This window comes from Sycon ciliatum, chromosome 4 (assembly GCF_964019385.1).
Source record: "Sycon ciliatum chromosome 4, ocSycCili1.1, whole genome shotgun sequence".
Classification (NCBI taxonomy): Eukaryota; Metazoa; Porifera; class Calcarea; order Leucosolenida; family Sycettidae; genus Sycon; species Sycon ciliatum.
The window spans coordinates 4,047,386-4,063,675 of record NC_088646.1 but is presented as its reverse complement, the minus strand read 5'-3'; the positions used below and the strand labels follow the sequence as shown (position 1 = coordinate 4,063,675).

General features: G+C 48.5%; 2 protein-coding genes across 2 annotated transcripts; one reads left to right on the top strand and one right to left on the bottom strand.

The window, feature by feature from the left end:
* Positions 1–216: 216 nt before the first annotated feature.
* LOC135813980 (nuclear inhibitor of protein phosphatase 1-like) lies at positions 217–7,875 on the top strand. The gene is made up of 7 exons (XM_065327026.1): positions 217–426; positions 511–571; positions 3,214–3,367; positions 3,945–4,153; positions 6,240–6,369; positions 6,630–6,700; positions 7,046–7,875. Exons 1-7 carry the CDS (start codon positions 401–403, stop codon positions 7,400–7,402), a joined length of 1,008 nt encoding a protein of 335 aa, XP_065183098.1. The 5' UTR covers positions 217–400; the 3' UTR covers positions 7,403–7,875.
* Positions 7,876–8,846: 971 nt separating this feature from the next.
* Positions 8,847–12,399, bottom strand: LOC135813979 (rap guanine nucleotide exchange factor 6-like). Its single transcript, XM_065327025.1, has one exon. The coding sequence runs from the start codon at positions 12,236–12,238 to the stop codon at positions 9,698–9,700; it is 2,541 nt and encodes an 846-aa protein (XP_065183097.1). The 5' UTR covers positions 12,239–12,399; the 3' UTR covers positions 8,847–9,697.
* Between the last annotated feature and the right edge of the window lie 3,891 nt (positions 12,400–16,290).

Sequence of the window (16,290 nt, the reverse complement as noted above, 5' to 3'; positions counted from 1 at the left end):
CCTTTCCCGCGGTTGATTTTATCTCTTTCCTTTTTTTGCATTTTTGGCGCCGAAATCATGCTTTTTGTGTAAAAGCAACGAAAAAATGTTCCGTTTTTGTGCAAAATGATCTATGATCGACATATGGATATGACGTACTCGTACCGTGACGTGTTTGATCGGGCCGGGGAAAGTGCGAAATTAATAATCAAACGATTTCAATGGTCCATTATTTGCATAAATCTTCCTAAATCATCAGCAATTTTATGGTAGGCTTCAAGGATTGAATTATTATTTGGAGAAGGAGTAGCAGGACATTGCTGGTAGTGAATGAAGATTAAACAAATTCCACAGTCCTATGTGTGAGCGTTAGCCGATCTGGTCGTCGTGTGGAAATTGTGCCCCGACGGGTACTTTTATCATGTCAGATTTCGAACTTCCGAAATGGTATGTCCCACTTGGACAGGACATCTCTGGTGGGTGAAATACCGAGCGTAGATAATAGCAGAATAATTCGTGTTTCTTGCATAGGGCTGGCCAGGCTCCTTCGGGCCTGCATCTGGATGTGTACAAGAATGATCAGCTGATTCGGGTATGTTGGCCTGAGATGATAACATTTCTCAACAATTTTTTTAAATTTACATCTTCAGCCTTTTAGGTATACAAATGAGGACCAGTTAAGTGTATTAAATGGAAGCATATTATCCAAAGGCCAGGGATAGCAGCGATACCCAGTTTCAGTGATAAGGGCACTTCTTCACGCAGCAGTGCACGATGTTTAAATTAAAGCTGTATGTCCACGCTGTAGCCCACGATTACAAGTAGAGACACCTTTGTCTGGAACAGATGCGTATTGATTGACCTGAGGTCTAGATGGCATGTAACTGTGTATACGTGCATGTAATTGTATGCTTCTATATACGTGTGCCACTGCGGTATGTGTGCGCCTGCGCTCATTTGTGTGTGTGTGTGGGGGGGATTAGGTTTCTATAACCCTTTCAGTGCCAGACCACGTACTACATGGTTGGCCAGCACGCGCGCTGGTACTACACGCAATGTTCACATTGGGCACTAAAAATATTGTCACCAGTGATGGATTTTCATCATCTTAGGCTCTCTGAAAAGCTGAGGATCTCCCCTGTCGATCCATGGTGCTCAGTGCTCTGCAGGCACAGGAGAACGGCCTACAAACACATCGAAAGCCGCTCCAATGCGCCTCTGTAGTGCTATTCTACACTCAGAGACAATTTCTTTCGATTTGCAGCTCATACTCAACGCACAGCAACGATTCAAACACCAGCAGAATCAGACTGTTCTAGCGCTCATTTTGGTATTCAGGTAAAACCTGCTCCAAAGACCACCTGGACTCAGCGACCACCTGCTGTGGACGACCGTATTTGTCTGGCACCGTCCGTTTCACGTACATTCTGACTCGCATTCAGCGACCACTCGCTCGACGCGACCAGCGACCGGCTTACAACTGGTACCGATCGCCAGTTCGCCAGTTCAACGACCACTTCACGACTTCAGTACTCGATCTGAAAATCGTTTTCCGAAGTTTTGCGACCACGCCGTTTTTTCTGTTGTACGGTGCATGTACAAAGTACAAAGGTCAAATCGCAGGCTAACAGTAGGCCTAAACATCTGTGCGTGACACGTGCATGCATACACATACATGTACTTGTACACTACAAGTACATGTAGTACAGTGCACTAGTGATGTACATGTATCAGTACTTCAGTATATCACTCCCCCTTATGCACTTCACCAATGCACAGCATGCAGTGCGAGGATTCATTTGATACCAGTTATCACCGTAGGGAGATCACCTGCTTTGAAAGACCACCTGTTTATGAGACCACTTTGGGCTGGAACCATGCGTGGTCACGGAAACCAGGTTTCACCTGTATGTCACGCATGGGCTGTGCAGTGTGCACTGGGGAAATCCCCCGCATTCAAACGCGTCGGAAACTTTAGCATGAAGTGTTTCACAGTCACACGCTTGAAAATTGACCCTCGCCCGTTTCCCGGACTTCGAGCGTCAGCGCTTGTGTATTTTACTTCGTGCTATATCGAATGGTATAGCACGTTGGAAAGCTGCGTTCAATACCTTTCCAATGAGCCGTCATATGTTCAGTTGAATTTGAAGAAGGGAGACCGAAGATATAGCTGTGTGTACAGTGGTCTATGCTCGTTTCCATATGCTCCGTGTGCGTAACGAGTTATCTCGTCCTTGGCACTGAAAGGGCTAAACGCTGTGAATATACCATTGTAGCCATGCATTACGTATGGGCATCGTCAGTGGGCTTGTCCTGGTTGCTGCACTCAATGTGCATGCAGGCCAGAGTATCTTTCCGTGGCAAGTCCCACACTGACAGCACATCAGCTCTCTCATCTAGTCTTGACTGGATGCAGTGCAGGATGAGCCCGCATAGCAAATACTGAGAGATGCGGAATGCACGCATGCTGAAGATACAGGCCAGATTGTGCTATTGGGCTCTCAGACATGCCAGTCACCCAGTGCATCTAGCTATTATAGCTGTGTAGAGCTTTTTCAAGGATGCGGCGCCGTGCCCACCAGGGGCGCTCACCCCAATATTGTGGTGAACGGGTCGCGCAGTGAAAGGGACACAAAATGTGACAGGTCCGTCTCCAACAGCGCTTGGAGCGATTCTGAAGCTTGTTCTTTTTCGCCCAAGCCATGGAAGGGCTTCCTAGCAGCTGCTCTAAGTCAACACGAGTGTCGAACATGAAGTTGAGCGCCATCCTAGTGCTTCTTTCACCTCCATGCCTCCATTCCCATATGAACTGAATGCGACCTGGGCTTTGCCTGTTCACCAGCGATACAACAATTTCTCGCACGTGATCCCAAAAAGCGACCGTTGGTCCGTCCTTGAAAAAGCTCTTTAGACCATAATATCCCATAATTGTAGCTATGCTAGATTGTGTGGTTGCCATGGTTGTATTCAAGTGGTGTGCAGTGCAAAGATGTTGTCCAGGAGAAGGTTGTGTTGGCTGTAGTAATGTTATAATTATGTGTTAGGACTTTAGCATTGCTCCCTGTCTCATAATCTACTCTGTCAGGCTGGTACATGTGATAGTGAGAGTTCATCATTCCATTGCACTGTGTGTGGGTGGGTGTGTGTGGGTGTGGGTGTGTGTGCACGTGTGTGGGTGGGTGGGTGTGTGGGTGGGTTGGTATTTGTCTGCTGGGTTGCATGTCAATGTTGCAGAAAATCATGCTGGACGACAAGCAAAGCTACTACTTTGGACGAAATCGTGACGCTTGCCAGGTGGTGGTTGAGCACTCGTCGTGTTCTCGTGTTCATTGTGTGCTGCTGTATCACAAGCACTTGAACAGGTCATTTCTTATCGACCTTGGCAGCAGTAAGTTTTTCAGATGATTGCCTGTGTGTACTGTGGTACAGTGTCTCCATGTGCGTAGAATGTGCATGTCCACCAGGGAGTCGTAGTAGGGGGGACACCACAGGATCATGGTACCGGAAACGTTGTGCCTTTCAATCTCGCAGTTGGAAGTTCAGCATGAACCGTGGTCTGTACAACTTGCGATCGCCATTGCAGCCTTGACCTACTGATCCCAAACGCGACACAGTCCAGCGATGTCATATGCGGGTACATAGATCGGCCCTGCATAGATAGATCCAATTCCGTCAATTCTGAAGAGACTGCGGAATTGCTAATTCTCCCACCAGAATTGGCGCGCTCGACGTACACGCCATGCTAGGTCCACGTGTGCGCGCGATGGTGTACGGGGTCCCACGTGATCCCCTTTTACGATTTTACGTGTGGTCGTTCGTTTATTTGCCGCAATCCGTTCCTTCTGTTCATTCGAGAATTATAAAACCTGGACCCAATATGTGTAATCGAAAGCACCCAATGTAGCCTTGACTTTATTTTGACTGTTGTGTTTCTTATAATACGAATACACTGTATGTTCCTACAGCGCATGGCACATTTCTTGGCAAAATTCGGCTGGATGACAAGAAGCCAACGCCGGTGCAAATCGGCAGTACGTTCCGACTGGGTGCATCCACGCGCAGCTTTGTCATCCGTGAGAAGCCCAAGCAGGCTGCTGCGGTCAGCGCTGATGGGGAGACAGAGGAAGCGGCTGAGGGCAGCTTCCTGGGCATTAGTGAAAATGTGGACTATGACGTAAGAACTGTGTAATGTGTGCTTGGACATTGTTGGCTTAGGCCTCTCAACATGGGGAATATTGCTCGTTATGAGCTGACATTGCCTGGCCCTCATCTCCACACACGCATTATAATTACTTGGTCCGCGTCAGCGATATTGTCGCTTATCTTTCAGCTTTGTTTATATGTCGCCAATGCTCACTTGGCAGCCCATTTCATCCCAATTTTGGTTAGTAAGTTAGTTTACTAGTACCTGAAAGGTCTAGCTAGATTTCGAGTGGATTTCGAGAGCGACGTGTGGGTGATTCTGATTGATACAGCGCCGCATCAAAATAGATTATCTTAATACACTGAGTAGGCAAGAGCAGCGCAACCCACAAGAAAGTAATCGGCTACTCGGAATCAGCTCCATTTTGCTAAATAGCCGAGATCGCTCACCTCAGGGATCGCTCGTGAAGCTGAGATCGCAGTTCCCTCACCTCCAGCTCAACGCTCGGAGTATCCAGCGCATCATGGAGATGTGCAAGTACTGCACGCGTCGTCGTCGTCGTTCAAAATAAAATCTTGCAAAATACGGCGTCTGATTTGAACCACACAGGCTTTTGTGCTGCCCACGCGAAGTTCTGTAGAGAAGGCGACCGTCACGATCGACTTCTCTTTAGACAATAGCCAGGCAGCGGAGACGAAGAGAGATGAGCTTGCAAAAGCAAGAGTCGATCCCGAGCAAAAATGTTTGTCACCAGCGCCGAGAGCAGCGACGAGGAGGACCGAAAAAAGTATGAACCCTTCCTTGGACAATAAATTCCTCATAGCTAGTTGTCATTCTATACATTATCTTCCATCGTACCAAGTTTTATCACTTCAAGTGCATGCGTTGATGTCCAAAGTCTCAGTTCAAATTGTCGAAAGATAAGCGACAATATTGCTGACCCGGACCAAGTATGAGAAAGGATTATTTTCGCTCGCTAAATAATATTACTTTTGATGTACTGGATTTTGAATTTTTGATTGCGTCAGATCACTAACCATTTCACTGCGGGGTCAGTGGTGAAGGGGAAAGACCATCAGACTCTTCTACGGCACGTACACGCACGCACACCGCACAATCTCAGGACCTGGTGTTTCTTGTACTGGTTCTAGGAAGTAGTGAAACTCACTGACCTAGATTATTATTGAAGACTATTCTAAATACACTGTGAGGTATACCAGTTGCGCAGCAAAAGCCCGCACTCGCACTTGCTATCGAAGGCTAGTAATTAAGGTATTAGAGTAGTCCAACCAGCTGAACACAGCAGCACGAGAAATTACATGACTAGGTAAACACTAGGATCTGACCCGTATGATCAACAATGTTGTTAACAATGATGAGAGTGTGCTCTTAACGTAATTGAGCGGCCCAGATGTTCCAATCAATTATTTCTAACATGCTATCCTTGCAACCCAATCTACTATCTAACATGAACAATGTAATACTTGTACCACAAAGCAATACCGTGCACTAGACTCTAAATACATGACACCACAGTCATCAGTATTAGACCAATGCATGCAAGCAAGATCAGCAGTTATCCTTCATCGGTAATGCCCAGAATGAGAGCACGTGTGCAACTGTACCCGACTACTAGTATTGTGTATGTCCGTAATCCCGTATTCATTCTCTGTGTACTGGCCATTTGTACATGTGCATGCTGTACTGGCCATACGGCCCGGCTACTGACTGACCATGTACATCATTGCCGGGCATGGTGCATGGGTGAACTTGTGAGAAAACATCCTAAGTTAGTCTTGAAATTCATCGCGAGGGCATGAGACAGACCGCGGAGTCATGAGTGTCACCGTCAAATCGAAGAGTGGCTGCGCAGGTGGGGGTGCCTCTGGTGCATCACCAGAGCTGCTGCTACTGTACAGTCCTGCCTCACGTACCCAACGCTCGGTGGAAGCTTGTGTCGTTCAGATCATCTCATGAATGAGAGTGCACTGTGTACGTGTTACAATGGGGACAATTCAATTCGTATAACAAGTTAGGTTCATGTAATCGCTTTTTGGGGAACTAAAAAGTGATTGTTTCTGGCTTTACCCATGCGTGTGCATCCACGTGTTTGCAGGAGATTACCGAGTTCAATACAGCCCATAACCGACGCATTCCCACAGTGATAGATATGGCGGCTGCGCGGCCCAAACGCAAGCGCAGCCTATCATTGCGCTTTGCTGAGGAGGACACCATCATCAATCCAGGTATGCTTATGTTTACCGTCATCACTTTGTTGTAGAGCTCGGATATGAGACTATTTTCATGTGTTGTGGTGTATTGTCTGTAAGAGCTCCAGAGTCTCTCGTACAGGGACACGAGATAGATTGTGTGTTACCAAATGTGAGAGAGATCAGAAGAGGTTACTGGCCCTCACAGGAATTGCATAAGGGACCCATGGTACTGACCAGGAAAAGTCATGACTCGTGCTCTTTTCTTCTTGTTGCTCTCTCCCTGTTTTCTACAGAGGACATTGACCCAAGTGTGGGGAGGTTTCGCAATCTTGTGCAGCAGACAGTTATCATAGGCCCTAACAAGGTTGGCATTCTCTCTCACTCTTTCTCTCTCTCTCTCCTCTCTCTCTCTCTCTCTCCTCTCTCTCTCTCCTCTCTCTCCTCTCTCTCCCTCTCTCTCTCTCTCTCTCTCTCTCTCTCTCTCTCTCTCTCTCTCTCTCTCTCTCTCTCTCTCTCTCTCTCTCTCTCTTCCCCTTCTTTCCAGGGCTGTCGGACCTGATGCAGCCGGTTGGCCGCACCAATAATTTCATCTGCCCAGTGCTCTCCCTCTCCTGTCTTTCTCTCCCCCCCCCCCTCCCCTCTCTCTCTCTCATTTTAAAAGTGGCTTTCCTAATATTGGTTTTTGTGTTTTTCTTTGTTTTGGTTACAGAAGGTGAAGACAGAAGGCCAGACGTCTGCAGGTCGACTTCCATCACCCACTGGAGGTGCAGTTCGACGGAGTTCGTCCGCGTCTGACCCTGGTGCTGATGGCGGCAAGGATTCGGCCTCCCTCTACTCGGACATACCGGGTGCCATTACCGGTGGCCTGCGTAGCTTGCCAAACAGTGCACCGGCTGTCAGTATGCAGCCGGTGAATGCTGTCAAGGAGAAACCAGCCCCGGCGCCCCCTGTATTCGCTGCTGTCTCCGAACCGGAGTCTAAGAGAAAGAAGTATGCCAAGGAAGCGTGGCCGGGCCGTGCCCCAACGGAACGCCCCGCTGTCTCCAACAATTTCCTGATGTCTTAGTCGGGATGGGATGTTGGCGGTTGCCACGCTGTTGTGATGAGGTGATGAAGTGATGCTGCTTGACAAACTGTACATGATGTAGAAAATGTAATGCTATTTTGCTTGTATATACTGCTTGGTGTTAACATTTTATCCGTTGTTACTGCCCTGTCTTTTCTCCCCGGTTTGTTGTGTTGTGGCTGGTTGACTTGTCTGAAGCTTTTTGCCTTTACATAGCCTGTAGTTTGCTTGCCATTTGTCTTTAGACATGTAGATAACGTTGTAGTAGTGAAGGCTGTGCGGGGGATTCCCCTCCCATATTCATTAAAATACTATGCTTGATTTTGGACTGTTCCCGTATCATTTTTGCCGCTTCAAATTCTACATATGTATAGCTGTGTTTCTTTGTGCTATATGTTTTGGTTTACCAGACTGTGTATCTAATGGCCTGGGATTCAGAAACATGCATCTGTAACATTTGTATGCGTCCACTACGGTCTGCTTGCAATGTTGTTGCGCTTCCCGGCTCTGGTGGTGGGTGAGTCCATATGAAGGGAGTTGTCTGTCCGGCATTCGACACCTCTCCAGGTGCAGCCCTTTGTTGGGATTGTGATGTTGACTACAATCAGAGTAGATGGCTGTCAAAGTGCCTACACACAGAAAGTTGCATTTGCATGTTGTGCAAATGCTGAGTGCATGCAATGTTATGCACTCTTGCTACTACAGTCACGGGTAACACCTTCAAAATCCCACCTAACCTGACTTATGCAGACACACAATTGGATTCCACATGAAGATGGCATCGTATGAGAACTACAATAATGTACAGTGTTCTGTCCCCGAGGAAAATCGCAAAAAACGCGGGGTTAAACGCGGCATAATGTGGCATAATTTGCGGTAAATATGCGGTGAATAATATTGATGTGCGGCAATTTTCAGTGAGTACCGGTATGTAGTGAAATCAATCAATTACAAGTCTCTGGTGTAAGCACTCGTCATATTTGAGTAAAAAGCCGCCACGATGAGACGTTGCTGACCGAACAGTGCACTGTGTGTACGTGTAGTGCAACAAAAAAGTTCAAAAAACGCGGGAAAACCGCGGAAAACGCGGTCTTTTAAAAAATCCCAAAAAACGCGGCCACGGAATCGCAATTTTCCCCGGGGACAGAGTGTTACCGGTATATCCGGAGTCAAAACCCCAGCTCATGCCTAAACTTTCCAAGTGCTGCGACAAGTCTTTTGCTGAGGACAGGATGAGTACACATCGATATGAGACACTATTTGGCAGCATCTGACTGTTCGGATAAGCAGGAAGAGGTCAATATTGCCACACAAACTTCAAAACCTGAGAGCTAGCAGCCACTGCTGGGAACAGGTCTGTCTGCCCTCCACACCACATTGTACCTCCAAGCGAGGATATACAGACACACACACACGCGCGCGCGGAAACATAAGAGTTTTGGCACTTAATAGATTCAACTATACAGTTCTTAACTCGACCAAGTACAGTAGAGGATCAGCTGAGAGGAAAAGGGAAATGCTAGTGTTTCGGGAAGGACAGGTATAGACGTAGACAAGATTCTGAACACAAAAAAAACAGCTACAAATATTGTACAATAATATACAAGAGGGGAACAGCGATAGATAAATCAAGAAAGGGCACAGAGAGAAAGAAGGAAGAGAGAAAGAGAGAGAGAGAGAGAGAGAGAGAGAGAGAGAGAGAGAGAGAGACAGAGAGAGAGAGAGAGAGAGAGAGAGAGAGAGAGCGAGCGAGAGAGACAGAGAGAGAGAGACAGAGAGAGAGAGCACAATTACATAGACAGATAATGAAAATAAAACCTATTGACAAAGGGACAACACATGCTAATAACTAAATGAATATAGGCGCAAAAAAAGAACGTGAGGAATAGCGTTACAATGGGATCAGATGAAGCAATCTTGCAAAAAAAGCTGAACTGAATAAATGAAAGCAAAAGGCTGGGTTAAGTCTAGGCACCTGGCAGGCTCAGTAACTGTGTTATGGAGTGCTGGTGGTGTATATGATATGAAGAAAAGTACTATAGATATATAAGGCCATGAAGGTGGCGATCACAAGAAACAATGGCATCTGTATCTTCTCATGATCATGGTCAAAACCATACTCCACTGCAACCAGCTGAGTGGCTCATATTTCGTATGCGCGCAGAAAATATAGAGTATAGTTGTATGCTTTGGTGAGAACTTGGCTCTGCGCCAGGCTTTTGTGTAAAAATATATATTTTGCGTGTGATGCCTTCAGGCTAACTAGTAAGCATACATCAAGCGGCATCATCAACTCTATTTGGATATGTATTTGGAGAACGCTTTGCGAAGTGACGAGTACTGACCTCGTCTGAACGATCCGGGTTTGTGGGCAAAGATCTGTGTGGTGGACTCGGACCGCGAGGTCCCAATGCCGGTGTTGCTGCCATCAGGAGGCTCAAGCTCACGCGAAAGTTGTAGCAGTGTTTTTTCATCCTTGTCGAGATTATCAAACACCTTGACATAGAAGGTAATGGCCTGGTCGGCCATGAGGTACTGGTGGGCTTTCTTCATGGCGTTCATCTCAAACTGCTCTGTTACCAGGTGCGAACCAAGTGTGGGAAGACCCGTCAGCATGTCATTGCCTGTGTAGGAGCGGGACGTGCACTCCACGACTTTGCGCACCTCGCTGGCAATCATTCGCAGCTTGTCGATGTTGATCAGTCCATCCACCTTTGTCTTGTTGCCCAGGTGCAAGAAGGTGAGGTCCTTCTTGATGATGGGAAAGAAAGGAATGAACGGAGGCTTTATGGACTCACTGGACAGTAGCTCACGGTAGTTGGCCATATTGCGGGATGGATCTAATAACTGCTGCATCTCATCGAGATTGGTGATGAACTTCTTGGGAACTCTCTCCCACGTCCTCTTGAGTCGAGATACAGCTGTATATGACAGGCCACTGATAATCGCCAGCATGGAGTTAAAATTGCGCACCCGACGGAACATAACAGCCAACTCAATGAAGGTGCGAATCACATGTGCACGCCTTGCGACATCGGGCTCCAGGCACACTTCATGAACGACCCACATCATCTGTGCATTCACAAGGTCAGAAGCATCCTGCATGCGCCTTTCGCTCGCGAGTGATGACTGCATCTCAAACGTGTCGAAAATGTAGTCTGACGGTGTGATTTTCTTGAAGAGGCAGAAATCGGACATGGTAATGTGCCGCACCAGCTCTTTCAGGTCGATCGTGTGCAGTGATATCTCAGCATTGCGAATCATCTCCTGCGTCGTGTCCTCGGAAGTCACATGACCAGATATGCTGATATCCTTCAGGTAGATGCGGCTGGACGTTTTCTGGTAGCTTGACATCTTGGTCATGTGTGACTGGATGTTGCGTTGCTTGACGATGTCTGGCGGTGCAACGCTGACATTGACGAGAGTGAATTGCTCCGACGGCCGGTCAATAACAAACGCCTTGACAGCCATGGCCAATACCTGTGCACATGAGTAATCATCCAGAATGGGTATGATTCGATAATGGCCTTCAGAATTGAAGATTTTGAGGGGCACTTTATCTCCACACATACGACTCTGCGTCCGCCGCCGAAAGCGTGCACTTCTCCGACTTGACGACGTCGATGGCGAGCGGAAAAACGAGCCGGATTCCTGACCAGCTACTGCCAAACCATGGCCGGGAGACGGTTGCGGTGTAAGGGATGAATGTGTTGTGGGCAGCTGAGCGTTGGGAGTGTTTATCGTTGTAGGTGCAGCAGAAGACACGGTAAGTGCTTCTTCAGGCCCTGTTGTAATTGGCACATGTGCACAAGCAGGCACCTCCTCCTCAAGCAAGTCACCGCCACTCTCACGCGAACAAGTCGAAGTGACAGACTGGGATTTCGTCAGGGAAAATATGCTAAGCGAATCCATCTCATCGTTGAGCAGGCGCTTTGATACTGCCTGCAGGAACCGTGTGTTCGGCGTGGCAGGGCAGGAGTCTAATGACTGTATGATATACTCAAGTCCTTGACGCAATCCAGGGCGCTCTTTGAAGTCATCACTCTGCGTTCGCAACCAGATCGAAAGGATACTGGCTACGCGATCAACATGTTCCGGAATGCTGTTTGTCAGGAATTCTATCAGATCCTCCGACTCTTTCATAAATACTGGTAATGTCATGAGGAAATCCTCAATAAACTGTGGGCCACCCTCATCACCAAGCAGATACTCCTGCAGCTTATGTGGTGCTGCTCGCACAACAACCTGCTGGAATTTCCCTTGGCCAACAGCACGATATGTGGTCATTGCCACCAGATCTCCATTTACATCCTCTACACGACGTACGCTCTCGGTGTTCGGATGGGCTATTCGCAGAACCTCATCACGATTCAACCAGAGCAGACTACTGGAAGTCTTAGCTTTGAAAGTTGAAGGGGATATCATACGATCCTCAGTGGCTGAGCATTCCATCAGAGGCACGCCAAAGGAGTCACCAGCGGAGTGTGCCGTGTTCTTCTCGCCGGAAGTCGACTCGTCCGTGGACCCATCGGCTGATGCTGGGCCATCCTCTACGACAGATCCCTGCATGATATAGAAGAAGTCCAATTCCGTGCCTTTCTCAATAATAACTTCATCGGTCTTGACCTCCTTGGCATGCAATGAAGCACATAGCTGCCTGCGAACTGTCGGTGGCAAGGGTAAGAAGACTGGGGCATACTCCAAAGACTTCATGATCGTGTCTATATCTTCCTCAGTCCTCTTTTCAGGCGGATGGGTTATGGCAACCATCACAGGCAGCTGCCGAGTGGCCCGCTTGGGTCCTGAGTCCGAGTCAACGGACTCAGACTCCTCCATGGCGGATTTTTTCCTCGCTTCACTCAACTAGAAGTCTACATTCCGTGGCCATGAAGGAAATGACTCCTTGCCATGCCATGCCAGGCCAGGAAATGAAGGTAAATTACGCTCTTCTGCCTGATCTTGAACCAATCTTCTCTTGCCGGTCTTGAGGCTCAACAGTTGAGCCTTGTAGCTCCCAGGCCGAGTCGCTTGATCTATCTGGCATATGACCGTTGACGTCTCGACGTCATCACCATTCATACAGCAGTCATGTTGCCATAGTTATGGCAACCAAAAGTAACAGCTCAGGCGGACACATCGTACCGCGTACCGACCCATCGATCGACCGCAACCATGCAAATGTGTCCGCGTGCGTATCCACCGTAGATTACGATCACGATACGGTACGGTTGTATTGACCCACAGAATTTTTTTATGTAGTACGAGACTCGTATGGTGGTGGTTGTTGATCCCTGCCAGGGATCTTGGGAATGATACCCAAACCAGCCTCGTACTCGCTCTTTACTTCTTTACATAGGTTTGCGGTGTCACCAGGTCACCGACACAGGCCCATTAAAAGGCCATTGACCTTCACAGGAGCCCGAACTGGTCCAATTGGGAGCTAATTCAGCCAGTTCGGGCTCCTGTGAGTCAGGAAGCTTCGAAGGGTCACGAAAGAGCTATTTACAGTGTTTTAGTATTTTTCTACGTGTGGTCGGAGCGGTAGTTGTGCAGTATTCGCACTTTCGCATACAACTCGAATACTTCAGCTAGTACTTTCAACAGAGAGTTTACCAGCACCAAGACTACACCTCTCCTCTGGGTACAAGTATTCAGTATTCACCAAGTCGAGTTCATGGACTCTTGGTATAGCTCATAGTACCGGTGCACACAAGTAAAATGTACTCACAACAAGAGTTCACCGGTATGCGGTATGCACATGTACTGCACTGCTGCTGCATCCTTGCGGCCAATACACTCTTGCCGTCTTGGACCCCTCCACCTACAGATGGTTTCCTTCGTATTCCCAATTATTTGATTTACCAATACCGATATTTATTTATTTATTTATTACAGCATCTCATAGCACAGTGAGAACACCGGCCAATACAAAGAGAGAGGGTGTTAGCCAACCACGGCAAGGAAGGGAGAAGGGGAGGAGAAGAAAAGAGGAACCGGCATGGATAAGCAGTGATTGCAACAAAATGAGAAACACAAAAGCAAAGTCAAGGTGCGACAAGGCTCTTAAAAAGGCGGAGGGAAGAAATGTCCTTAGCTTCTTGGGGAAGTGCCAGCCACGCAGAGTACGCAGTGAAAAAGGGAGAGTGAAGTAGAAAGGAGGACTTAGGTTTCGGAAGGGAAAGGGAGTTTCTCGTGCTACGGGAAGAGAACCAGTTGAAACAGTGGAGGTGAGGTGGACACAGATTGAGTTTGAGAGAATGGATAAGGGTGACAAGATGTGAATTACGTCTCTTAGACAAAGGGGTAGTGTCAGCAAGGGCATAAAGGGTGGAAGATGGGAGCATGCGGGGTTTTCGGAGGAGGATTTTGAGAACTTTTTTTGTGGTGAATTTCGAGCTTGGCAGCACGGGTTGTGGAAATTCCAGCCCAAGCAGTATCTGCATAATCAAAAATGGGGCGTAGGTAAGCTGAGTAAAAGAGGAGTTTACACGAGATTGGGAGATGGTAACAGTGAGAAGAGAGGATTCCTAAAGATGAACTTGATCGTTTACATATGTAATCGATGTGGGGTTCCCATGAAAGGTTAGAGTCAATGAAAATGCCAAGATGCTTATGGCTGGAGACTATGTCTATAGGCTGGGGGAAAGTGGGATGGAGGAGGGGCGGAACATCGGGCTGAGAAGGAAAGAGCATGATTTTAGTTTTAGACAGATACATGTAAGATCTACTCTTTTTGGAGCTATGCTGGGCCCCTGCCAACTAACATTTTGCTTGGGAAGTGTCCTCTTCCCTTGCTCTTCCGACAGCCAGTCGCTATGGTTTATTTTCTGTCACTTTCCTTGGCTCTGACCGCTGGAATGCCCTCCCAGCCGAGGTCCGCTCAAGTTCTTCCCTGCATACCTTCCGCAATTCTGTTCTTCATTAACTTAGGCCAAGTTAGAGTACCCTGTCAAAAGGCCTTAGGCCTGTGGGGATTGCCCTATCAATTTAAAAAAAATAATAATAAGTTAGTTCCCACATCGCAAGCAAACGACAGTAGATTATCGTCTAGCTACGCACATCTCATTCAGGGACAACAACAGGTTTGGATGGCGCACCCGGCCGCCTTCCGAATGTAGAATAGTAGTAGTAGTAGTAGAATTTAATATGTTGATACTGATAGGGAAGGGCAAGGCCCGACAGACGTTGCCGTCTTGTTACAGGGAACCCTAGGTGCAATGTCACTGGTAATGAACACCACAACCACAAGCTATAAATCTCAGGAATTCACAACTACATGTACATGTATGGCCAATAGTTGAACGACTGATCCGCGCTGGCGAAACCCAAGCTGAGGGTTTTGGAGGTACCCGCGGCGTTCAGTCGTGTACCGGACTACTGGTACATGTACAGTCATGTATCTTTCCAACGATGTCAGGGATCCCGGGAGACTGGTTGATAGCTGGCTGGTTGCCTGTTGACTGAGTCACAGTGAGTGTTGTCAGTCATAGCAAGAGTACGTCATAACGGTTATGTACTCTTGCTCATAGTCAGTGTGTGCCGTTACCATGGTTACTGGCGTTAGTGGCTTCAACCCCCCCCCCCCGAATTACCGCCCCGTGTCTTTGTTGCCCGTTATGTCGAAGGTAATGGAGGCTATTGTCAACCAGCATAACACCAACTTTGTTGAGAAGCACCACGTCCTCTCGTCTAGGTAGTTCGGGTTTCGCAAGGGTCTCGATACTGCCGACATCCTCACTAAGCTCCACACCGAATGGTCGAAGACAGCCGGCCTTGGAGGAGCTGTCCGTGTACTTGCCACCGACATCGCCGGTGCCGTTGACAAAGTCAGCCACCCTAGACCGGGCCTAGTCTGCTGCACACGGCTTCAGTTTCTGGACTACATGTGACATGGTCACCTCCATGGCTGGCTGTCCAGCTACCTTCGCGACATTCGCCTCCAGGCGGTGGTAAGTGGCCAGCAGTCTTCAGCACAACCTGTGCAGTCTGGTGCCCCGCAGGGTAGCATTCTCGGTCTCACATTGTCATTGTTTCTCCTCTACGTGAACGATTGTGAGGACCATTACATCTCCCTGCGGGCTCCGAACTTGCCACCTATGCGGATGATACGACCCTCTACCAGTGCCTGTCTGCCACATCCGACATCGCCGACTCCACAGTGCAGCTCCAAGCCGCTATGGACAGCGTCGCTGAGTGGGGTGCAGACTGGAGAGTGACATTTGAGCCATCCAAGTCTCAGGCGACGACGATTGACCACCGTAGGCCACTCCCACCCAGCTGTCCTTCTTAATCTACCTCCACTCCATTGCAACCAAGGCTGCCCAGCGGCTCCACTTCCTTGCCAATGTTGCCCCCTCCTAGACGCCAGAGGTCGCACAACTGTGTACAAGGGGTTTGTCCGTCCTCTGATGGAGTACTGCTCCTTGGTGTGAATGGGCTCCAGTACCTCCCGCTTGGACAAGATGCAGCACAGGGCGCTAAAAATCATCGGCCCGGGAGTTTGGCTTCCCAGCCCGCAGCACCGCAGAATGGTTACATCCCTGTCGCTCCTCTTCAAGCCATCATATCTTCCCCCGACGAATCCGCTTAACATGCTACCAGCCCCAGCCGACCCACGCCCTCCGTGCAGACCATCGACCAGGCTGGCTACTAAGACCGCTCAGCAACATCCGAATCAGCTTAAATCAACACTCCCGGCACGAACACGAAGCAGCCTCCGCAATGGGTTCCCCGATTGCGCCATCCCAACGTGGAACAGCCAGCCAGGACACGTCTTACGATCCGCACCGGACCCACAGCAGCTGCAGTCCTTCAAGGAAAGGTGCCATATGTACATGTACCTGCTGCGCCTTGACTGGCAGAGAGCAGCTGACGCTCTTTGATTTTCC

Excerpts from the sequence above, each read along its gene's own strand:
- LOC135813980 (XM_065327026.1), top strand. The coding sequence starts at position 401 with ATGTCAGATTTCGAACTTCCGAAATG. Across the intron at positions 572-3,213 it reads AGAATGATCAGCTGATTCGG|AAAATCATGCTGGACGACAA; the intron begins GTATGTTGGCCT and ends TCAATGTTGCAG. Across the intron at positions 3,368-3,944 it reads TCTTATCGACCTTGGCAGCA|CGCATGGCACATTTCTTGGC; the intron begins GTAAGTTTTTCA and ends ATGTTCCTACAG.
- LOC135813979 (XM_065327025.1), bottom strand. The coding sequence starts at position 12,238 with ATGGAGGAGTCTGAGTCCGTTGACTCGGACTCAGGACCCAAGCGGGCC.